Genomic DNA, 27,115 nt, shown 5'->3' with positions numbered 1-27,115 from the left:
TAAAACTAAATACTGTAATTAATTTATAGTCTAATTTTAAAGCACTCAAATAGAAAAATATGTTCAACAAAATTTAAATATTTTGTTGAAATCAAAATTTGAATTTATTCATGTTCATTATATTCTTTCATATTTTTGTTGTTTTGAAATCTTTCTGAAAGAATTTGTAAAAATTTCAAGCAAGAATGATTATGTTGTAATTTTCTTCTATAGGTTAAACTTGCATAATTTTTAAAATATAACATTTATATTTTGCACTGAAACAATTTTTAAAGAATCAGAAATACAGCTTATAATAATAAAGTAGTATTAAACATGGTTTTAAATAAAAATGAAATACTTCGAACAAAATATTCTAATGTGTTAAATGAAAATAATTTTAGAACAATTCCAGTCCAATTAAAAATGTTAAATTAACTTCACTGTAGGATGAAAGAATTTTACATTGGAAAGTGTACAATCAAACTCCTCAAAGAAGAAAGTGTGAGAATATATATATGTTAGTTAAAAAAAAAAGGAGGAACACTTCATTAAAGCATTCTTTATAGGTTACATATTATATAATTAACTTTAAAATAGATTGTAACTCCAACAGATACCAATGTGAAAATTTACAAAAAAAAAAAATAATGATAGACCAAAAAATTTACATTATAATTAAAAAACAAAGCTAATAAAAAAGTTCTTTATTCATTTCATAAACAATTTTTTGAAAGCTTTTTTAAAAAATTTTAAAAATTAATTTTCCAACCTTATATTTTTTTACAATATAAAAATAATCCCAAATATAGAATTAATTTAATCTTCGAAAGACAATCTTCACCCGTGACTACCGGTACATATAATTTAATCTTCTATATAAGGAAACTTTCAAGTATTTTCTTTGTACAGAGGATTAAACTCAAAGTGTTTTTATTATTCAAACTTTTATTGAATATTTCAAAGAACTCACTTAAAATTATATTAAATTTTCTTTTAATCTTTTTAAATTCTCTTAATTAATAATAATAAGAATAAAGGGTCACATCTTATTAAAACAACCATAAAGAAGATAGAAGGACTATTCACAACATTTTTACTGGACTTGTTTAGTATTGCTGTGTTATTGTCTTACAATCCTATTAATAAGGTGTATGTAATGATTTGTAATAACTGCACTAGTAACATATATTGTAATGTTAGTAACTGTCACCATAGACTGTTTTTTTATACATCATCTAATTGATAAGAACCAGTAAGGCCAAAATGTATTTTGGATAAGTTAATTAAATAGACTGAGTGTGTAACAAGCCTGTTTGTTTGTTAGTCACAGGTAACCAAGTAGTTTTTGTAATTTATTTTTTTATTTAAAATAAAAATTTTAATTTTTAAATAACTTCTATATGCTCAAGCTTCAAAATTCTAATGCTGAATTTTGTTTTAACTGTATTGTTTAACTAACTGTATACACAAGTCAAGAAAACTTGTTTATATATATTTTAAATAATATAAAAAATATGTTAAAAGTAATTTATTTCTGTAGCAATCTTATAAAATAAGAGCCAGTACTTTACTTCAAAATCATTCATACTTTTTTGAACACAGACGTATTTAGTCAAATACATTAATTTGTAAGGATATTCCAAGAACTTAAAGGGATATTTAAATTATTAATGCTAATATTTTCAATTATCAATCTTATATTTTTAAAATAATTACATCAATATGTTACAAACCTGGTTGGTCGTGATCATAATGCATTCGCTCTCCTCTATCAATTCTAATAAAATCATATTTATTACTAAAAGTTGTTTCTGTAACAGCACGGCATAATTCAGTTGTTGTAGCTTCTGAATTGGGCATAATTCCATGATGAGTATATAATCCCATTGATGTATACAAAGACAAATCCCTGGAAGCATTGCTACCAGCACTTTTTGTTCTTCTGTGGCCTCTCCAATGGGATGCCAATTCATCTCTTGAGTAGGACCCACTTCCTGCACTAAGATCAAAACAACTAGAGGCCATTTTTATTCTCTTTTAGATCTTTGTTGACCTCTTTACACTACACTATCTTTTCATCATTTTATAATCACATAAATGTGATTATATTCTTTCATTCTGAAATAAAAATAAATTATGATATTAAATTTTGTTAAAAATAGGATCCTAATGTTTCAAACATATTTTCTAAATAATTATTTCTTTGTATATAACTCAAAGTCAAATAAAACATTTAGATAGCACACATAATCTGCACAAATTTATTTTATTTGCATTTCATTTTATCAAAATTCAATTATTCGAATAAATTTATTTGCTTTTTAAAATGACAGTTATGATTGATCTAAATTATGAATTAAAGTTGATTGAGTTTCATTTTTATAAAATTCTGCTTTAACAAAATTTATACTTAGTTTTTAAGACAACAAAGTTTCATTATTAATAGCATTTGCACGAAAACTTCATAAAACTACTAATATAACTAAATATTTTAAAGAAAATAAAATATACATTAACTAGTTACTTTATTACATTAATAATATATAATATTCACAACGCATGTGAATTATTACTAGCTTTTTTTTTTAAATAAAATCTAGCTTTTCTATTTTAAAGCAATATAATTATAACTATTTTAACATATGTTAGGAAAAAACTTTCTACATAAATTGAATGAATAAAATAGTTATTAAAATGAAATGGATTATATAAATGAAACAAATTATTATTATTAAAATACAATTTATTAAATTTTATATTAGAGAAATTGCATGGTCATTTTATTAGAGAATTTATAAAATTATTTAATATTTTAGCATGTATTTAATTTAAAATTACTCCTACTGTACATTAAAAGTAAATTGATTTTATGATTTTAAACCATTATTTCTAAAATTATAAATTGTTTCTTAAATAAACAAATCTGTATATAAATTTAGAAGATAGAAATATTAATGATTTTTATGATACAGTCATACCTTGGTACTCAAACGTTTCGAAGCCCGAACAAATCGGTACCCGACCAAAAATTTCGAAAAAAAAAAAAAAATGCCCCTGTTCCCGAACAAAATTTTGGTACTCGAACGGGAAAGCCCGCCAAGTCGACGTGTGGTGATTTCTTATAACCGTGAACGAATCAAAAAGAGGCGATACAAAATTAACGAGAACATTTATTAACTCACCTACATCCAACTTGGATCTTACACAAAAAACGCCTCCTATCGTGAACAATTGACGAAACGAAAGTGTACATTTGTCAGACAATGAACAAAGACTTAGCTTGTAAACAATTTACCTTTTGTATACATATAACTGACAAGATTAAGGTTCAAATTATGAAACTCGATCCCGAACGGTCCCTTGACGGTCGGAACACGCAAAAAGAACGGATAGCGCCTAACTAAAGCGCGGTTTACAATGACGAATATGATTAACCTTAACACGACAGACAGTTACGAGACAGTCATTGTTTCGCATGCACATTAACTTACGCTGTGCTATATTTTTTGGATTAGCATCCTTTTCTTTTGATTTATTATCCCTTAAACATGGGTCCCAAGAAGTATAAAAGTGAAAGTGGTCAAGTGAAAAGGAAAACAGTGAGAACAACAATCGAACTGAAAAAAGAAATCATTGCTAAACACGAAAATGGAGTGCGTGTTTCGGATCTTGCTGTCCAATATTCTATGGCTAAGTCGACGATATCGACTATTTTAAAGAATAAAGAAACAATAAAAAGAGCTAATGTTGCAAAAGGAGTGACTATGTTGACAAAGCAAAGGCCTCAGATACTTGAAGAAGTGGAGAAGTTGCTACTTATTTTTATAAATGAGAAACAGTTACGAGGTGATAGCATTAGTGAGACATTTATTTGTGAAAAGGCGCTAGAAATCTATGACGATTTAGTGAAGAAAACCCCTGGTACAAGTACGAGTGCTTTTGTATTCAAGGCTAGTAGAGGGTGGTTTGAAAATTTTAAGAACCGAAGTGGAATACATAACGTAGTAAGGCATGGAGAGGGAGCTAGTTCAGACAAGGAAGGGGCTGAGAAATTTGTCGCCGAGTTTAGTAAACTTATAATGGAAGAAGGTTATGCACCTCAACAGGTGTTCAATGCAGACGAAACTGGGCTATTTTGGAAGAAAATGCCGAAGAGAACCTATATTACAAAGAAAGAAAAAGCACTACCAGGGCACAAGCCAATGAAAGATAGGCTTACTCTTTTGCTGTGTGGTAACGCAAGTGGAGATTTTAAGGTTAAGCCATTGTTGGTTTATCACTCCGACAATCCAAGGGTGTTCAAAAGGAACAATATTATGAAGAGTAAATTGCCTGTTATGTGGCGTGCTAATTCAAAGGCCTGGGTGACTCGGCAATTTTTTGTTGAGTGGGTGCATGAAGTTTTTGCACCAAGTGTGAAAGAATATTTGCAAGAAAAGAACTTGCCAATAAAATGCCTTCTCCTATTAGATAATGCTCCTGCTCACCCTCCAGGCTTGGAGGAGGATTTAGTCGAAGAATTCGACTTTATTCGGGTTAAATATCTGCCACCTAACACAACCGCTTTGCTACAACCAATGGATCAACAGGTCATTTCTAATTTCAAGAAATTGTACACTAAATCCTTGTTTCGGAAGTGTTTTGAAGTCACTAATGACACTCGGTTAACTTTGAAAGAATTTTGGAAAAATCATTTCCATATTCTTAATTGCGTTCATCTTATTGACAATGCATGGAACCAAGTGACATACCATACCATGAATTCAGCATGGAGGAAACTCTGGCCCGACTGTGTACCAGAGCGAGATTTTGAGGGCTTTAATGAAGAAATTGTGGATGACATTGTTTCTATTGGACAAAGCATAGGCTTGGAGGTCGACAATGAGGATATTGAAGAGCTCGTGGAAGACCACAGTACCGAGCTTACTACAGAAGAGTTGGAGCACCTTCAAAATGAGCAACAAAGGATTTTGGCTGAGGATATGTCTTCGGGAGAGGAGGAAGGAAAGGAGGATATCCCAAGTTCAGTGATTAAAGAAATTTGTGCTAAGTGGGGGATGTGCAAGCTTTTGTTGAAAAATCTCATCCTGATACCATGGTAGCCAATAGGGCTGTACACCTTTTCAATGAAAATGTCATGTCTCATTTCCGTAAAATTCTGCAAAAAAGGCAGAAGCAACAGACAATGGATAAGTTTTTAATTAAAGATTTACCTGCCCAAAAGCGACAGAAAAGGGAAGCAACCCCCGAAGTTCCATTACCAGATGTTTTTATGGAAGGGGATTCCCCTTTTCGGCAGTAACTCCCGCTCTTCCTCCTCACACCTCCATCCACTTACGCCATCATATCGCAATCAAAAAGGTAAGTTTTCGTATGTTAAAATGACTTCTTTAATGTTTTTACTATTTATTGAGAGTTATATATGTGTTATTTACTGCTTGCCTAAAAACTAAATATCATTTATACTCTAATCTGTTATGTTACTAGCGAATCAACTGGGGATTGGAACGCATTAATCCATTTTACATTATTTGTAATGGGAAAAAATGATTTGGAGTCCGAACATATTGGTACTCGAACCTCTTTCTGGAACGGATTATGTTCGAGTACCAAGGTACCACTGTAAATTTAAAATGATCATAATGAATGATAAAATATTAAGTACCAAAACAAAGTAATTTATTTTTTGTTCCTGATAAATAAAATTATCATTGAATTCTTTTATTGCAATTTAGAATTATATTCAAGAAACTCCCAATAATTTTCCATTAGAAATTATTATTGATTATTATTTTATATACTATTACATAAAATTTCAGATTAAAAGAAACACAAACTGAAATATAAAATAAAAACTAATAAATACTCCTACTAAGTAAAATTATAAATTGTCAATAATCAAGATATGCATCTAAGTATAATTGTACTTTATATAGATGTGTATCCTTATGTATATATTTATTGAACTTTTTAGCATGTCAAAATGTTTTATTTATTATAGAGGAAAAGAGAGACAAAATATGGTTTCAGTCATGCTCTGAATAGTTAGTTGGTCCAAGAGATTCCTGAATTTTTTTATTTTTTGATACTATCAACTTGTTCAAGCTGTATAAGAGAATAGTACATCTGAAAGTGAACATTGAAATGTTAGAAAAATCATCATTATATAGAATCTATATTTAAGACCAATCAAATTCTTTCTGTAACTAGGTTATATAGAAGTTTTGAGATTATTACTCTCTCTTTACACTGAAGTTTATGAATGTTACAAAAAAGTTTTTTCTTTTTAAGTGATAGAGGTTTCTTAAACCTTTAAACCTATACTATAAAATTGTTTTCCTCTTGTTGCAGTATGAAATTAATTTGAGTTAAAATCTGGATTCATTTATAAATAGAAAATTTTTGTATTTGAGCTGATGAGAGTTAAGAAAAAATCATTCTTTATCTTTTTTTATCTAAATTTTATTATTTGAAACTAAAAATTTTATATTTGGATACCAGAAAGTAATGGAATAATGTTATTACATAAATTTTTATCTTTTCAAAAATCAAAACTTAATTATTTGTTTCAAGTTCTTCCATCACCATCTTCCATATTCCGTTTTTGACACCTTGCCAGGATAAACTGAACTATTTATCATCAAGGAATAAGGAATATTTATTTTCTGTATGTAAAATACTGGGGATTATTCTACCAATGCCTTATCAGATATTGTTAATCTTTATAATTAATGCTATCAAATAAAAAACAAATTATACACATTAAAAGTATTTGCAAAACTTTTCTAACATTGTTTAATATGACTGAAAAATTTCTGAAAAGTCTCTAATTGAATAAATTAATCTTTATTGCAAAAACACAGTAATACATTATATTTATAAAATTTTAATACATTTATTAATTTATTTATTAGATATAATTTCCAGTTTTAATAAAATATAATAAGATATGATGCAGTAACATTTTAACGGCTCACTTTAACATAAGTTAACAGTAATATAATCCATACTACCTAAATTGATGGTTAAGAAAAAGTGAAATTCCTTAAAGATAACTTTGAGATAGTCAATAAAATATCAAAAATAGTTAAAGACAAACTAAATTCAAGAGATCTGCCAAATTGCTAGTATAAGATGTAAAGTAATTTTCTTTCTAAGAAATCAATTAAAGACAAAAATAGGAACCTATACTGGGCATTCAGATCCCATCTTCAATTTTTAATTTGGCAAGCCACCAATATTTAGTAAAGTTGCAGAGAAACAAACTTTGATCATAAAATATATGAAAAATATTAGTACAAATTACTTTTTCTCATTTTGTTCTCCTATCCTTTGATTTGAATTAATTTTCATTAAACAAATCCATAAATATTAGTTATCCAAGTAATAAAAAATATAGTGAAAGTATATGCATGACAAATATATGCAGAAAAATACAAAAATCACAAATTTAATAAACACATTTTAGAACATAAAAAAAATCAATTTTAAATATAATCAATTTTTGTAAAACATGATTTATCTTAAAGACAACCACTATAAATATTCAATTAAAATGAGTCTTTCCTTGAAATCAGAAATTTTTTTGTTAAATTAAACATTTTAAATGTTTCATTTATTACAGAAAGTGATTTTCTGATCTGTAATTTTCACATTTTAATTCTAAAGAACAATTTAATCATTCATTGAAAAATAACAAAATTGGAGAGAGGAAATACAAGTCCTCAGACTCCAAGTTAATGGATTTTGGATTTAAAAGAAATTTTTGCCATAAAGGAGTGTCAGTCAATGAATCAAAGAGTATAAATTACACAATGCATATTATAATATTTAATTTATACTTATAAATTATGGCAGAATTTTAATACCCCTTGTATATCATAAGTTCATTGTTATATATTTAAAAAAATATATATTTGATTTACTAGACTTTTGCAAAAGTGAACACACCCTTCTCAAATTAGTCCATTAAATCAAAGGAATACTGTAAGTATAATTGAAGAGAGATGATTTTTTTTTAAACATTTTTTTATTAAATAAAACCAAAGGCTTATTTTGTTAAATATTTAAGTAATAAATATAAAATTGGGTATAATTTGATTATTCCCTAATCTCATTTACATTTCATTGAAAAAAGCATGCTTTTTGTCAATGAAATGCAAATGAGATTTTTTCATACAGATCAATTAACTATTTTAAAATTTAAGATGTCAAGTTTATTAATAAACTTTAATATAATTATTTAAAATATTTTTATCAATCATCATTTATTAACTTTTATGACAACTTCCTTTTAAATAAAATTTGGCTCTCAACTTTTATTTGGAATATTTAAAATATGAATTGTTTATGCAATTATTCATAATGATTCAGCATTCATAATTAAATAAAAAGCAAATTACAAAAGTTTAAACACTGTAAAATTAAATGGCTTCCATATGCATCTGCAAAAAGCTTTTATAATTTTTACAGTTTGATGCACAAACTAATCATGTGAATTGAATGAATTTGTCAAGAGAAAGGGATGTAGGTTTAACTTTATGCTTTGTAATTAACAAGGTTAAATTGTTTCAGAGTATGCAAGAATAGATTAAATGGAACAACTGAGTTTTTAAATAACAGCTTATACAGAAACAAAACAACTTTTATATATATAAATAAACTGAAAAACAACTGTTCATTTAAGAAGTTTTTTAAATTATCATTGTCTGTATTCATTCTTAATAATTTTTTAATTTAGTTAATTTTGATTGGATTGGCTTTTGCAAATTTTTTATATCATCAATACTGTGAATCCACCAATAAATTTAAATATAAATATAAATTCCCACTGTCATCCATCCGTTTGTGTGTCTGTCTTTCCTTAATCTTCATAACAGAGTTAGATAGATGAAATCTGAGACCAGATATGGAAACCTTAGGGGCAGGAGGTCCCAATTAACTATATATGAACTTCCAACCCAAACCAGAAGTCATGTTACTTCTATTCAAAACTTCCCCTGAAAGCAGTTAATAGATGATGGTACAACTCTATTGTAAAAGGAAAAGTATTATGTATAGGGGCAATCCACTATTAATTCAAGGTGGAGAGCATATATTTTAAATTAAAAAAATTAAAAATATGATTAAAAATTGCAGCCCTGCATTGTGATGATGTCACAATAAATAATTTTATTATTATTTTGCAAATGACTACTTTATTTTATTATTCAATAAAAAATACACTCAAACCTGTTTTTGTGTGATTTGTTTTGTACAGTATATGAATTTCAATCAAATTGGTATACCGCACAAAAAAAGACCGCACAAAAACAGGTTTGAGTGTAATTCAATGGCATGTGATTACAGTAGAGAGTCGTTAATCCGAATCAACTGGGGACTGGGGTTGTTCAGATTAGTGATTTGTTCACATAACCGATTATGTACGAAAAATATATTAACCTGTCCAATGTTCAAATTTTTCTCCGTTGTGTGTCGCTTCGTGTTGAATTTTCGTCGATTTTAAGCCTAACGAAAATTTTTATAATAATAATCGAGGCTATTGTATCGTTAAAAATTATTTCTTTATTTTGTACAAACAAAATAAATATATTGAAAAATATAAAAACATGAAAATTATACTTTAGAAGTAAATCTAGTATCAAAAACGTTCAATTCAGCACGACACAGTCCGACTGAAAATCGTTCGGATAACCGGAGATTCGGATTACCAGGGTTCGGATAAACGACTCTCTACTGTATTACCATTTCAAAAAGCAGTAGTTTTTATTGCTTCAAGCTAATTCAAACATTACTAATTATTAAAATTCAATATTTAGGTAAATCCAGTTATATGTATAACCTGGATTTATAATATAATAAAAATTAGCAATTCATAAAAAGTATAAAATAAACACAATATAACTTATTTTACTTACAAAATAGTAAGAAACATTACATAAGCAAAACTGTTGACATTTTCCAAATGATTACTATTACCTTTCAATGGAAGTTACTACTTTACATCATATTATTTGACTAGAATGACATAAAAAAAAAACCAATCGAAAATGCCTGAAATGGATTATACCACATCAATTTTAATATAATGTATGCAATTGACTATAAATACTTCAGTTATGAATTTACTTCATACATTTTTTGAAATTCAATAACTTTTTTACAGTTATGTGACATAACATATAAAAAAAATTTTTGAAATTATTGAAATTATTGTAGGAGTGGCTATATAAATGATTGATTTATATGTTTAAATAAAGTTTTTTTTTTTAACGACAAAGATTATATGCATTAAAAAATGGGTAAATTCATTTAAAAAGTTTAAATACATATCTATAAAAATTATAAAGTAAATAACTACTCACCACACCAAAATTACTTGAAATAACTATGCACATGGAACTATTCATGGTGTGATAACGAAATATCGAAAAAAACAAACTATGAACCTGATGCAGAGCCCAGTAGGGGTTCAAAGACGTTTGTTTTTTTTCTGTTTTTTTTGATGTTTCATTATCACACCATGAATTTGTTCCATGTGCGCAGTTAATTATAAAGTATTTTAGTTTTATCAAAACAAAGTATGACATGATAAATACATATTAATCTAAATGAAGTTTTTAAAATTTATATGATATAGTAGACTATCTAATTCTGAAGAGAATCATCATCTCATAATTTCACTTTTTAAGTAAAGTTCATTCTCATCTGAAAATTAACATTTTTCTATTATAGAGTGTAAAAAAATTTGCAAATAATGATAATCTTCATAATTATAAAAAATGCATTGAATTTGGCAATATATTTATTTAAGAAATACTTTTATCTTAAGAACAACAATACAATACTGGATATGTAAACAAAACCTCACAACTAGAGGATTTGATCCTGGGATCCTGATATTTTTGGGATTGACATTATTTTAAAAAAGTTGCAAAATAGACTGCATGAAGCGAAACGTTCAGTGCCAGTGCTCTTAACAGAATTGTTTGCCTATCATTTCAATATAAAACTTGTATTTTGAATTAAAATGATAGGCAAGCAGTTCTCACTGGGTTACCTGGTAATATACTTCATTTTTGCATTTTTTAATTTTCATGGGCGCCAATCGATTTTCTGGCACAGTCGAGGGCACTTTTGGTTGGCTGTAGAGTTCTAACATGACCCTTCAAAAATTCTAATAAGTCATTCAATGAAGGAATATCATCACCCTTAAGTGAGTGCTTCCACCAGCCTCTGGTTGTTGCATCCAATTTAAATTGAATAATGAACATAAATAATATGCTCAAAAACTCATCTATATTAAAATTTAGAGCTTCTAAGGATCGAATACACTCTCTAATTGATTAAACAAAATTGTAACATGTGTCAGGTGTGTTTATGTTATCTAGCATTGATGTACAGTCCACAGCTCTGTCACTTGACACGTGTCAGGTATGTTATGTAACTGTAGACTTAAGAATGTGGGGTGAGATCTTCCCACCTAGTGCTCAGTGCATTTTACCTGTCAATGTGTCAGCCATCTTGTTTTGCCAGCAGATTTTAGTAGCATTTGCACCAACAAATGCTACTAAATAATTCCGAATAAATAATCCCGAAATAATCCCGGGATTCCAGGATTGACTAAGTATAATCCCGAAACCAGAAGTAATGACCGGGATTGAATTCCCTACTCACAAGCCAAAGTCAACCCAAAATTCAGCAATTAAACAATTGCACAATTTTCATCTACTCCCAGTACACATTTTCAGGTGGAATGTTACAATTCTACAAAAAAATTCGTTTAGAATCTACTGAGCAGTACATACAATTCTAAATGGATATTTTTCATAGAATTTTAACATTCCACCTTAAGATGTCTACTGGAAGGTAATGAAAACATTTGTGCAATTGTTTAGTTGCTGGTTTTTGGGTTAACTTTGTGAGAGTAGTTTTTTTATTTTCTTAATTTTTTTCCAAAGCAATCTCAACTTGTATTAATATATATAGTAAAACCTGTCCAAAACAGAACCTGAATAAAAAGGGAACCTGTCCAAATAGAAAAATTTCTTTCGAACAGAGCAATTTTCCATGTTAAGAAACAACCTACTCAAAATGGAAACCTGTCAAACCAGAAAAAAATATTTGATACCATGTATTTCTGGTTTACATAGAATAATTAGAATATATACAGTAAAACCTAAGTTAATAAAACTTAAATATGGCCTTTATACTTAATGTTTAAAACATTGTCATAAGATATTTTGATTTCCTTGATGTCATCAAGGAAAATTCTAAGATAGTAAGAAATGTGTTTAGAATATTAAATTACTTGACAACATAACAGATTATTATTATGTAAAACCTAGCTAATTATTATTATTTTTCTCTTAAGGGTAACAGGAAAAAATAACAATAATAAAGTAATTTTAATTAAAACTCAAACTATAAATCTTGAAATATATTCATTCATTCTTTCAGTTTCATAAATAATTAAAACTATTATTATTCTATTTTTATTTCATCATAAAACTTTCTTCTACAAGCATATTTTTACACTTTTATTCAGATAATATATGTAAATACAATAATATAATATGTATACATTAATAACAATGAAACACACTTGTAATTATTAATACATATTTATATTTGATGTAAGATTTTTAGATTTATGTTAATTTTTTAAATGAATAATTTTTATTAACTTATCAGCTAAAAGTTAATCAATTAAACTTGTTTAATGAATATGTATAGTGATGAATAAAAATACTGGATGAATAAGTGGATATGTTTTTAAAAAATAAATATTTTAATCACATTATTTACTATGTAATAATAAGCATATATAAGTTAATGAATATATTAATCTAGCTAATCAATATATGAAACAAATGTACACATTTTCTGTTCAATCATTTAACAAACTTTAATAGATTTTAGTTTTGAAATTTTAATAATAATCTATTAACAATAAATATATAAAAGTAATATAAAATTAAATATATATGCAAATTATTATTAAAGTTTAGCGTTATTTTTTAAGCTTATATATAACATTGATTTATATGCAAATATATTATTTTTAAATGAAAAATAAAAATTCAAAATTATCTTTTTAACAAATTTCAGTAAAAAATTATCACAAATAACCCATATATTTACTTTATATAAAATAATAATTTGATTATTTATAGAAAAATTTTAGAATTCTATAATAAATAATTGGATAACTGTCCTGAAGTTTATATATACGGAACCAAATGGTAAGAATCTTTAAGAAACATTTTTATCTTTATTTTGACAAACTGCAGCTCTTCTGAGAAAAAAAAAATCAGAATACAAGCTGAAGATGGTCAAAATAAAGACCAAAAGCATTTCTCAAAGGGGTTTTATACCACTGGTTCCATAATTAGCTGTTTTTATTTTTTGCATTTGTTTAATAATAATCTTGGATACCAAGAGAGATGAATTATATATATGACAATTATATATACTATATTATGTTCAAAAACATAAAATGCAAATTTAAATTTATATTTGCAATATTTAAAATTGAGATACAATTAATTTATGATAAAATTGATATACATTAATTATGAAAAGCATATTCATTTAATAATTATTTACACAAGAGATGATAAATTCTACAGATATTAATTTAATGATTAAATTTTTAAGAACAGACAACATGAAGAGGTAAGGATGATAAAAAATATAAATTCAATACTATTGTAAGATCTGGACTTATGCCAGTAGTAGTTGCCAAAACAAAATGAAAAAACATACTGCAAGAATATTTATGTTAAAAAAAAAGGAAAAGAAAAATCAGCAGCAAAACTTTCTGGCAGGTACTGGAAAAGTGCTGCAGTTAAAAAAAGTTAATTGTTTAGTTAAAAAAAAACTGTTTAATCAAAGTGTAATTGCCAAATAAGAAAAATTATAATAAGTATCTGATAAACAATAAAAATATTTGTTATAACTGAATTCATATAATTTGAACTAAATTTTTATTTAATATTTAAATTTTAAATTAATAAAAAAAAAAAAAAGTAAGATAAAATTAATAGATTCAGTAGACTAAAGTAATGTATTTACTTGAATTATATGACAGCAGAAAATAATGTAATGTATAAAAATATTTTATAATTTGCATTTTTTGTAAATGCAATGAATGACAGCATTAAACTATAAAATGAAAGTTTAAAAGAATTTTTCAAAAAATTCTGTTGAATATTTCACATTATGAATAAATATTAAAAATACATTTAATGCACCTTTTTGATATATTAAATTTATTGTTAGTCAAGAAATGCTTTTCAAAATAAAATATTTTTGCTTTGTATTAATTTGAACAAGTTGCTTGATATCATCTGAAGCAACTTGTAAAACATGTTAACTTATATAAATCTTTAAGATAATATTTTTATGATTATTCTCATTCATTTAATTTAAGAATATTTTTATTCATTCAGTAATAATTTAAAATGTATTTAAAACACAAAATTTATATCAATTTTTAAATTAAACTGATACAAATTTATTTGTTATCAATTTTACTAATATCTCAAAATATATTCAAAAATTTATTTAATCTACAATTTTTATTAATTTAATTTTAATATTTATTTTAAGATAATTTTATTCCAGAGAAAATATTCTGCAGAACAATTTTTAAAGTTGTTTGAAATTTTTAAACTATTTAATAATATATCAACATCATCAATTTATCACTATCTTGTTTTCCCCTGTTAGGTGACAAATCAATATTTCTAATATTAAATCTAATAGTAAAAATGAATAATTACTTTGTAAGATGTTCTGTAATCATAAATTACTAGTATAATTCAGTATAATTAATACTGAGTTATACTAGGAATGCAGCAGTGCCCACAGACTATAAAAAGAGGGACACGAGCTATTAAAAAGATCATCATACTTACATTATATAAAATTACTGCATTCTAGTATAACTAGAATGCAAAAGAATAATATATAATATAATGCATAATATAAAATATACTGTATGTATGTATGTCTTTTTAATAGCTTGTGCCCCCCTTTATATATATATACACACACAGGTATCCCTTGATTAACACAGGTAATTAATCCCTCCAATGCTACTGCAAATAGCAATCAGTACTCGATCAAATGAACAATCACAACCATCAAATATGTATTTGGTTAAAAACAAATATTTTAATTTTAATTTTGTCATCAGTAAAAAAGTTGTGATAAAAATGAGTAACTAATTTTAAAATAAAATAAAAAACCTTAGAGCTTCCTTGGGTTGCTCTTTACTTAACCCCCAACGACAAAGGGGGTACACATAACACAATATTCAGATGACCCTGCTAGAATGTTACATATCAGTTTAAAATTTATATTTCATTTAATATAAAAATTATCATATTATTATATATATGATTTCAAATTACTAAATTATATTTTTAAATTCTGTTTTATGTTCTGTCCAATAACTTGCTTTTTGAATAACAACAATGCTTTAGTCTAATTTCATATTTGCAAGATATTTCTTTTCTGAAATAACTATCCATGTAAAACTATTAAATTATCATTTAGCTACTTATAAGTAAAGTGATGTTGAAAGTTAGTATTATAAATGGTTGACTAATTCCTCTGCAATTCAACTAAAATAGATCATTTGTATAAGAATGACCTTGTGTTTATTCTTATGACTGGTAGATTAAAATGATTACAGAAAATCTAGATATAGTTTTTATTTGCTTCCTCTAAAAAATAATTTTATTAGATTAAAAGAAAATTATCTAATTATTAAATATTGCTAATTTGTAATAAATATTCTGAGTAATGTTTTAATATACTTGTATTTGTTATAAATAATTCTTAATATACTTTAAGAATTAAAAGTTTCTTTTAATATTATAACTGGATGTAATTTCTAATATTAAGACTGCAAAACAATTTACTACACATTCAACAATTTTTAATAAACACTGGGCCTTAAAGAAATCTATTGATAGATATTAATGTTCCAAGAATTTCAAATATGTTTTTTGTTCAAAAATTCATTAATTAATATTATATAATGTTTTGAAAAACTTTTTGAATATATTATTAAATATTTTATATAAAATTAACTGTGTTAATATTGTTAGTAGTCAGTTTTTAACATGAATATATACAGAATTATATATATATATATATATATAATTCTGTAATGTACTGCTTTGAATTTAAGTTTTACAATTTGATTTATTAAATTAAAATTATATCAAATGACATATGACATGATTAACTAAAAACATTTTTTTTAAATTGTCAGGTATCAGTCTTTTATTTATTTTTTGGCAAAGTCAAACCTAACAGATTTAAAACATAATTTAACACAAGTATTTCTAAACAAAATAACAATTTGCTGAAATATTGGTTAAAACAAACTGAATTATATCATTTGAAGCTTTTTAGATAGAAACAGACTATAAATAATTTTTCAAATTATCATGTAAACATTCCTCAAAATTTAAAAAAAAAAAAAAAATACAATTTTTAATTAGTAAAATTTTACTAATCACATACACGTACAAGTTCTTTCTTTAAAATCAAAACTATAGTAATTTATTACATGCTGTAAGTAATTGATTTCCTTAACTTACTGCAAACTGTTCACAACATATTTCAATCATATATAAAACTTCATACAAAGTTGTAGGTAGAAAATAATTGAATTAAAAGTAAATATATATATAATATAATAATTAAACAAAATACATGTAAAAGTTTATCTAACTTTGTAAATATTGTAAAAAAGTAATTACCTGGAACGAGGATTGCACATAGATACAACTAGTCACACAACTGGTTCCAGTTCATTAACCCTGCATTTCTTTTTGTATTAGCATAAAACATCCATCTACAGAAAAATATAAAAATTTATAATTTTATATGTTATTAATACCATTTATTCCATTTATTTTAATAAGATTAAAAAGTGATCATCATCTGAAATGAAAAATAAATAAAACAACGAAGAAAAAGAAAAACAACTTTTCTTCCTGTCCTCATTAGAAATACCTTAGTACAGGTAGTGTATGTATCAGTCAGGTACATTCCAAGTTTGAAAGTTGAGTAACCTGATAACCTAATTTCTATTGAATATGGGCAATAAGTAAACTTTTATATAAAACTTTAAGCATAAAATTTAAAAAAAATTAAATGAACTTAAATTAAATGAATATATAATTAAATGAACATAATAGTACAATTAAAAAATTCATAATAAATTTTAAAAATGTATAAATTCAAAATTTATTTAACTTCGAGGCTTATTTAATAATAAATAATTTATAATTAAATAAATTAATAATTATCAATAATTAGTAATAAATATACAAGTACAAAACTAAAATACTGCATCTCTTACAAACAAATACACAGTAGTTAATGGATGTTTATTGAATAAGTTCTTAAAAAATAACACACCACTGTTAAGCTATTACTCATCATTTCATAAAATTTCATTTGAAAAAACTATATTATAAAAAGTATGCTAACAATTAACAAAATTACGCAAACAAACACATAAATAAATACATACATATTTGTATTATCAATGAAGTAAATTCAATTTTATAAACAGAGGACCATTCAAATAGAATAAATGATTTTAATGGATTTATTCATTTGACAGAAGGAATCTGATGGGTTTTGTTTAACACAAAATAAATTTTTTATTTTTTCAAAAATGATGAACAAATAATTCTCTAAATTTTAATACAAAGTGAAAAAATTAACTTAGTAATTTACTGTGTGTAATCATTATCACATTTACATTTATTGAACTATATATAGTACTAACAAATTTGACTTTTTATGTAACTATAAAATTTAAAATTTTAACACGGTACAGTACTTTCTATATATTTTATTAATTAATAAGATTGTTAACTGCAACATTCTATATACATTATGAACTTTTCAAAAAAAATTCTTTTTAAATTGATTCAGTAACTGTTTGATCAACTAATACAATAAATATATAATGTAAAGAGTAGATTGTACCAGAAAAATCTTAAGTTTAAGATTTAAAACAGTGACTCAAAACATATGTAAAATCAGAAAATACATTAATATTTACTATGAAGAAACTTTGATGTATCATCATTTTTTATTCATTATATTGTCCTATTTTCATTTTATATTCATTGATTTTAATTCAACATAAGATAAAATAGATTAAAAAATAATGAAAAAAAAATATAGGTCTTCTGATTTTGTAACTATTGAAATTACAGACTTCAATTTTTTGGAATTTTTAAGAAAAGGAATATTAGTTGTTTCATGAAATATAAAAGTACAAAATATTTCTCACAAAAAATGAAACTAAAATGATTATATATATAGATTTTTTTTGAAAATTAAAAAATATAATACTAATATAGTATATAGTAAAATATTTATTTTTACAAAATCACAATTTATGATATACAGTGACATTTAAAAAAGGTTCACATAATTTTGATTTTCTACTTTTTAAAGTATAAAATCTGAATAAGCATTTAAACATGGAACTTTTAATATGCATTAAAATTTGCATACTCCAAGCATTATTTTCACAGGTCTGAGCATTAAATAATCATTTGTGATTAGCATAAAATATTAGGATTTTGACAGTCAGGAATTTGAACATTTCCTTTACTGTTCAACAATATCATTTTCAAAATGTAAAAAAAAAAAGAAAACTATTTTAAAATGCTTATTTCATCAAAACAGTTTTCAATTTAAAACTTAATACCAGTAATTGTTTCCAACCAGAATTAACTATGAAACTATTTTCTGCACAACAGAAACGAAATATTATTGTTCTCATTAAACAAGAGTTATCAGCAGTAGCATGCCATCCATGGAAGCTGTGGAAGCACCGCTTCCCTTGTATTTTCTAAAATATAAGTACATATTGTGTGATTATTTTCATGTTTTAAAGTACTTTGAATTAATTAAAATTAATACTTTATTATAACTGCATTATGTATCTTATTACAAATTTCTATACTATATGTGAAAAAAAATTATAAGATTGTTATTGTATATTCGAATATAAATTTGTACATGCATATTCCCAATGGAAGTGTGTATTGTCAAATATGGGATAGCTTCCACGGCAAAAATATTTGAATTGTGTAAAGCTGCAGATTATACACATTCGCACATGTGCTTTACAGACCACCAACCTCCTACGGTTTAGCTCATGGATGCTACACACTAAAATATCATATAATGCTTCCAATGATTCTTATCCAGGGCCAGCACAGCTTCCCTATCATCAAATGCCACCACACACCATATCAGTCAGAAAAACTGCCTCACATATCAGTGTCAATGTAAGAAGTGTGTCTAAAACAGTGGTTCTTAACTGGTGTTCCACAAACCTACCTCAAGTGTTCCACGAAAGTAAAAATTTTAATGTTTTTATTCAAATTTATTCCATTGCTATATTCATAGACAATTTAATATATTGAATAAAATAAAAACATGAAAGTTTATTAGTTTATTGCTTCATTGTTTCCTGAGAATTGTAAATGTGGAATTTCTTATCAACTTTTGAATATATTGATGCTAATGCTCTGTGTAATAAAAAGTATATGAATGGTGTTCCACAGCTTCAGAAAGGTTGAGAACCATTGGTCTAAAATATATCAAGAGAAGATGCCCAATGCCTAAAAACCATTACTTGGTCTCCAAGAGCTTTACAGTAGATACAGTCCTAAAGCAGAATATTGTGAGAAAAGTAACAAGTGAGAAAACTGAAAGTGCAGTTGATGTTAAAAAATATCATAGATTAAAAATTAGTGCTCAAACAGTTAAGAATATGTTGAAATGTAATGGATTAAGAGCAGCAGTTAAAGCAAAAAAGCCCTTACTAACTAAAGGGCACATGAAATTTAGACTTAAATTTTCAGAGAAGTATAAAAACTAGACTCTGGCTAATTGGAGATTGTTTTGACTAAGAAAATTACACAAAATTAAGTATTTAGGAAGTGATGGACACAAATGGTGTTGGGAGAAATTACAATTATACTTTCATCATGTGAGACCAAGTATAAAATATGGTGAAGGTTCATTAATAGCATGAGGTTGTATAATAGCTTATGGACCTGGAAATCATCTTTGAATTGATGGCAGAATGGATTCTCAGTTATATTGTGATATTTTAAAGATGACTTGGTGGGTGCATTACAGCTATATAAATTAAAACCGAAAAATATCTTTTTAACTGGATAATAATCCTAAACATATAATTAAATGCACTAAAATCTTGCTTTAGCAGTTGAATATTAGACTTTTGGATTAACCTCCTCAGTCTTCAGATTTAAATTAAAGTGAAAATCTGTGAGACCAATTCAAACATGTCTTAAATGATTTTCATAACCCAGTTAGCAGTACTCAAACTATGGAAAAGAGCTGAGGTAGTTTGAGAAAAAATAAGTGAAGATAGCTATCTAAAATTAATTGACATCATGCCTCAAAGAATTAGTAAGATACTGAAGGCTTAAGGTGGCTACACACATCATTAGTTAAAGATTCAAATACAATTCAAATCTCCTGCAAACCTTATAACCGGTGCAGTCAAAGTTCGTACGCGAACGTTTTCGGCCCCTCACTAGGTCCTTCTTCAAGCGAAATTTTCTTTTTCGACCGTTACATCGAATAATATCCTCTTAACGGATAAAAATTCGAATCGTCAAAATTCCGAATCTAACGAAACCGCGTGCTATCCAATATTCCAAAGTTTACGTAAGATGATAGCGTGCTTATCTTCGTGATGTAATCATCTAAACGCAATCCGATCGCACTTTTTCGATGCGACTTCCCCGTAAGGGTATTTTTTTATTCATTTGGCCCCCCATTGTTTCGAATCGCTGTCTTGAATTAGTGCCTGCCACGCTAAAGACAGCTTCATCTCGTCCTTCGAATTGATTGGTTGGGTGTACTCAAAGGCTTTACAAATTCCATTTGCTCTAACCATCTAAGGTGGTCCGTGTGCCGAGTGGTGATGAGGAGTTTTGCATTCGTGAAGTCCGCTGTTATTTCCGGATCTGAGGCGTAAATCGCAAGTGCGGTGCTGTTTCTGTTAGCCCTAATGTCTTGCTGATGTTCCTTCCACCTAATTTCCACCGATCGTTTCGTGGCGTCGATGTACATTAAATCTCTATTAAATCTATGGTCCTTTAAAGGGGCCGCGTACACCCCTGGAAGTTTTCTCCTGTCCGGTCTATCCTTATCATTACGGAGTATTTGAAAAATCGACGGGCATCGTCTGTATGCTATACGTATTCCTTGTTTTTTCGCAATTCTTTATATAACGTAACGATGCCAACAGGGGGTTGTACGTTACCGGTACCAGTCGTTGTGTCGGCTGTCCTATGCCGCCGTTGGGGGGTGGCTCCCGACGCGTGCCGTCCTCATATTGCCTCTCTAAACTCCGTATTAATCTGTCATATCCGTGCTCTTTTGCAACTTCTCGCAGGTACTTCATTTCCTGTTCAAGTGCTTCCCGTGTCGAGCAGTGCGTGTGCGCCCTTTTGACCAAAGTCCTGAACGCCGCGATTTTGTATTGGTGAGGGTCACAAGAATCCGCCGGTATATACGTCGGGAAATTCGAAGTCTTGCGGTATATGGAGGTATTTATGCTGTTTTCCCCTAAGTCTATGCTCAGGTCCAGGAAGTGACCACCGTCTCGCTATGCTGCTGAGCAGCATAGCGAGACGGTGGTACACTTCCTGGACCTGAGCATAGACTTAGGGGAAAACAGCATAAATACCTCCATATACCGCAAGACTTCGAATTTCCCGACGTATATACCGGCGGATTCTTGTGACCCTCACCAATACAAAATCGCGGCGTTCAGGACTTTGGTCAAAAGGGCGCACACGCACTGCTCGACACGGGAAGCACTTGAACAGGAAATGAAGTACCTGCGAGAAGTTGCAAAAGAGCACGGATATGACAGATTAATACGGAGTTTAGAGAGGCAATATGAGGACGGCACGCGTCGGGAGCCACCCCCCAACGGCGGCATAGGACAGCCGACACAACGACTGGTACCGGTAACGTACAACCCCCTGTTGGCATCGTTACGTATATAAAAGAATTGCGAAAAAACAAGGAATACGTATAGCATACAGACGATGCCCGTCGATTTTTCAAATACTCCGTAATGATAAGGATAGACCGGACAGGAGAAAACTTCCAGGGGTGTACGCGGCCCCTTTAAAGGACCATAGATTTAATAGAGATTTAATGTACATCGACGCCACGAAACGATCGGTGGAAATTAGGTGGAAGGAACATCAGCAAGACATTAGGGCTAACAGAAACAGCACCGCACTTGCGATTTACGCCTCAGATCCGGAAATAACAGCGGACTTCACGAATGCAAAACTCCTCATCACCACTCGGCACACGGACCACCTTAGATGGTTAGAGCAAATGGAATTTGTAAAGCCTTTGAGTACACCCAACCAATCAATTCGAAGGACGAGATGAAGCTGTCTTTAGCGTGGCAGGCACTAATTCAAGACAGCGATTCGAAACAATGGGGGGCCAAATGAATAAAAAAATACCCTTACGGGGAAGTCGCATCGAAAAAGTGCGATCGGATTGCGTTTAGATGATTACATCACGAAGATAAGCACGCTATCATCTTACGTAAACTTTGGAATATTGGATAGCACGCGGTTTCGTTAGATTCGGAATTTTGACGATTCGAATTTTTATCCGTTAAGAGGATATTATTCGATGTAACGGTCGAAAAAGAAAATTTCGCTTGAAGAAGGACCTAGTGAGGGGCCGAAAACGTTCGCGTACGAACTTTGACTGCACCGGTTATAAGGTTTGTAGGAGATTTGAATAGTATTAACCCGGTGTGTATAGGTGAATTAGATTCAAATACATTTTTGCCTATTAAAATAAGGAACAAAATTATTGTTCATGTGCTAAACAATAGCTTTTCTGCCATCATTTCAGCATTTGTTAATGTTTTAAAAATATTCCGAAGTTTTTGAGAAGCTACAAAGTGTTATAAAAATTTATAAGAAATTTAGTTATGCTTAATCTAATAGAAATGTTTATTAAGTCAATAAACTAATTATTGTAAAAGTACGTGAACATTTTTTTGAGTCACTGTATATGATCATTCAAAAATTCACTAAAAAGAATTATGTTATATTAACATTTTGATTTTATAATAGCAAAATCTTAATGTTATTTCATTAAACTATAAGTCAAACTATTTTAAAAATTTCAAGAATTAAATATGTATTACATTATTCAACTTGTTAATACTATTTTAAATAAATATGTAAATAAACATATATAGTATTTATGAAATTATGTGTACGTTGGTATATACAGACACAAACTATGTTGATAGTTTTTAATTCAGAGCTATTTTTCGTGTAAAAAGATAAAATATACTAAAAAATTAAAAAAATTAAAATGTTATTTATATAAAATGATGTTTACTTATGACTTTTAATTACATTTTATACTTATTAAAGTTATCTTTTCTTTTTTTTGCATATAATATATTAAAAAACTTCTAACTTATTACTTTATTATATATATATAATATATATATATATATATATATATATAGTACTTTATTGTTGCAAACATTATAGTCTTCCAAAATGCTTTATAAAGTGTAGTAAATTTTATTCTAAGAAAAAATATAAATACTGTATATTTAAAATTTATTTATTTATAATACACTTGCAATTTTTAGATTACAAAAATGTTTATAAAATTTATATATAATTATATACAATAAAATACATTTTATTTAAAATACATAAAAGAAAGTAAATGAAATTAGTATTTTAATAAGAATGTCTTAATTATTATTAACTTATTAAACTAATGATGCAGTTTAAACACAAATGTTTTAATTTATAAACAGAAGAATTCAATTTCACATAAATAAATAATTAACAGAATAATTAACATAAAAAATGTACACAGACATTAAAATAAATTTTACGGTAAAATTTTTTTTAATTAAAAATTTCATTTTAAAAGACTGTTATAAGTGCAAAACTACAAATTTTAGTTAAACTTATTTAACTAAATTGTTAAATAAAATTATTATAGTTAACAAATACATATATATATATATATATAATATATATATATATATTACACCAAATATAAGATACTTTCTCTAAAATGTCTTATATTTGGCATAAATTAAATTTGTCTCATTATTAATAACTTACATTCAATCATGTAGTATTCTTAAGTTCTGCTTTTTACTATTTTAAAATCTAAGAAACATGCAGTCATTCTAAATAAACAGAAGAAAAAAATTTCTTTAAGTATTTTTGGACTATCTTGCTGATTAGATACACTAGGTAACAAACGATGGGCTTAACCTGTTCCGGGTAATGATTAATCAACTTAAATAATATATAATTCAGTACAAAGAATTTGAAGTAAATTAGTTAAAATTAAAAAGTGAAATCTATTTCAAATTTTTTTTTTTTACTTATGATAAAATATATCAATATCTATATAATTTAAATAGAGACTAATATTTCATATGAACTTGTATGCAATAAAATAAAATTATCAAAATTACTTCTCAAAATAACTTCATTTTGCATAACAAAATATAAATTAAATACAATTTTGTTTGAAATTTAAATGTATAGATTTGTTTGAAATTATTCTTATTTTCAAAATTAAATATAACATACATTTAAATAAATTAAATATAAAATGTCTAAACTCTCCAAGAATTTATAATTTCACAATTTTAAAAATAATATTTCTTTCTCTAATTTTATAAAATTAAATATCAATATTGACATTTAAATTCTAATGTGCTACATACAAAAAAATCAGTAATCATGCCTAAAAATTTTAATTTGTGAATGAAATAGACAATACATGAGTTTAAAGTAACAAATATAAAAGAATTCCATTTCAAATTAATTATTATTTTCAGCTATACTAAGAAGTCACCATAAATCATCACCAATTTTTAATATTTATAAAAATAAAGATTGATACTCATTTATAGATAAATAAAGTTTCACATTGTGTAATATTTTGTCTTTTTCATTAAAAAAATCAAACATTTGATCATATTAAAATTTTCTTCATAAATATTAAAATTTAAAAAAAATTCAATATTTACAAAATAAAATAGAAATTTTTGGCAAAGACAAAGTTATGTTTAATTAGATTAGTAAAGTGTATTGATTTAACGTTTGCTTCATTAATATTTATTTTACTCTGTTTAAAAAATTATAAAAATTTAAAATTATTTACTTAAAATTATATTACTTTTAACACTTCATTTCATATATATTCATATTTTTAAAAAACAAAATTAGAAGATTCAGAAATGTATTGTTCATTTCCATGTTCAAATGTATTTAAAATAATATAAAGGATGTATAAGAAATAACCTCAATAAAATAAATAGCTTCATCTTATGATGTAATTTAGATATAAACTTGTTTCATTTCTGATATGTGCAATATGTATCTGAGTTACTGTTCATCTTAGTCCACTTTGACATGTGCAATACTGATTATTCTCACTATTCCAACTCCTGTCAACTGTTCCACAGCATCTGTGCTGGTGTAATGCAGTACGATTTGCACACCTGCTGCCATATGTAAGCAATCAGTGTGATTAGTCTCACAGAAGTGAGGTAATATCTGATGACTGTACTAACAAGGGAATAAACTCTTACAAATGAATGCTGTGTTCTGAAAATTCTTGGTTGAAACAGTTCCTTACAATTGTCCCCAGAGTAATTGTATCCTGTCCTGCTGAAAAATGATACCACTATCAGTGAGTACATATGAGACACCAGCAAAGTTCTCAGCACATCCAGAAAGAGGTAACAATAAATTCAACATAGGAGGAGCCAATGACAATCTATCATTAGAGCACACCACTGGTTAACCTTGGGACTATCATATATGTGGTTCTTATAAGGGTTTTTAGACACATCATACTCTTCTATTATGCCTGTTGACCTTCCTTGATAGATGGAATGTGGCCTTGTTGGAGAAGCAAATGCATGTCAGGTACTATATGTCATTTGATTTCCTCTAACATGTTCACTGTGAATGTATATTACAGTAAACATGGTTGGTCATCAATTTATCTGTGGAATCTTCTCTTCCACAGATAAAACAATATATAAGCTTCATAATGATCTTTTCTAATGAATTAAGATCTGATGTTTCACATTAGATCTTAACTGCCTTATTTACATATCCCACTGTAAAATGTAGCAATATTAAATATGTAACAAAGTCAAAAATTTTTAAATGCAAGCATACCCACTAGCAGAAAAAAGCCTGATAAGCAATTGTTTTAAGTAACTAAACTATGACTTTTGATCCAGCATAACATTTATGTTTTGCTGGATCAAAAATCAATTGGATATTGTATGAACACTAGATATTAGCCACAATAATAATAATAATAATAACAACTCTCCCATGGTCACCACCTGGTCGAGGTGGGAGAGCCCAGCAATTTTACTGATCCATAGGGCAATGCAGGCTGGAGCACAAGCTCCTGGTAGGGACACCCATGCCAGTAAGGTCTACGGAAAGAAATGAAGCTAAAAGTGACCACACCCACATTCTGTGGAGATATTTATCATGGTAGTAACTATATCTAAACATGATACTGGCTCGGACGTCGCCTGGGTTAACAAGGTCCGCGTTTGTGGGTTAGGCAGAGGCTCATGTTCAAAAAATAGGCCACAGTCTCCCTTGGTTACCGGTGGCAAAAGCAGCACTGGCCCAAGCATGGCTACTGCAATGCCCTCAACAGATGTGAGGAACCAACCTAGCCTTGGTGTTTCTGTGGCAATGCATCCACAGACCACAAAGACTGGAAAACCACGCCAACAGATGAAATGGACAATAGAAATGAACGAGTTTATCATCCATACTTATTACACCATCACAAAACTCGAAACAAACATGACAGCATACAGACAACAACTACACTATAGATTCACACAACAATATCCTCACCTCACTGTCCGAACGAAGGGTTGTTGATCAAAAAAGAACAATTATACACAACAACCTTATCCCACAAACAACACTTGAACTTATCAAACAACAGGTTGCTG

At 27.6% G+C, this 27,115-nt stretch overlaps 2 protein-coding genes across 2 annotated transcripts in view; one reads left to right on the top strand and one right to left on the bottom strand.

The window, feature by feature from the left end:
- Oatp30B (Organic anion transporting polypeptide 30B) overlaps positions 1-27,115 on the bottom strand; it is an 89,189-nt gene that overhangs the window by 48,044 nt on the left and 14,030 nt on the right. The window contains exons 2-3 of the mRNA XM_067282768.1: positions 16,764-16,858; positions 1,716-2,100 (exon numbers count right to left, since the gene is read on the bottom strand). Of these exons, the coding sequence (XP_067138869.1) occupies positions 1,716-2,007 (292 nt within the window). The 5' untranslated portion in view covers positions 2,008-2,100; positions 16,764-16,858. The remainder of the gene's footprint in view (positions 1-1,715; positions 2,101-16,763; positions 16,859-27,115) is intronic.
- Positions 3,669-5,084, top strand: LOC136985478 (tigger transposable element-derived protein 1-like). The gene has a single exon (XM_067282767.1). It carries the CDS (start codon positions 3,669-3,671, stop codon positions 5,082-5,084), a length of 1,416 nt encoding a protein of 471 aa, XP_067138868.1.

This window comes from Centruroides vittatus, unplaced genomic scaffold, assembly GCF_030686945.1.
Source record: "Centruroides vittatus isolate TY-2023 unplaced genomic scaffold, ASM3068694v2 contig_970, whole genome shotgun sequence".
Classification (NCBI taxonomy): Eukaryota; Metazoa; Arthropoda; class Arachnida; order Scorpiones; family Buthidae; genus Centruroides; species Centruroides vittatus.
The sequence above is the reverse complement of the archived record's forward strand: the minus strand, read 5'-3'. Positions and strand labels throughout refer to the sequence as shown.

What these genes read in the sequence shown, in the direction of transcription:
- LOC136985478 (XM_067282767.1), top strand. Translation starts at nt 3,669, where the DNA reads ATGGCTAAGTCGACGATATCGACTATTTTAAAGAATAAAGAAACAATA.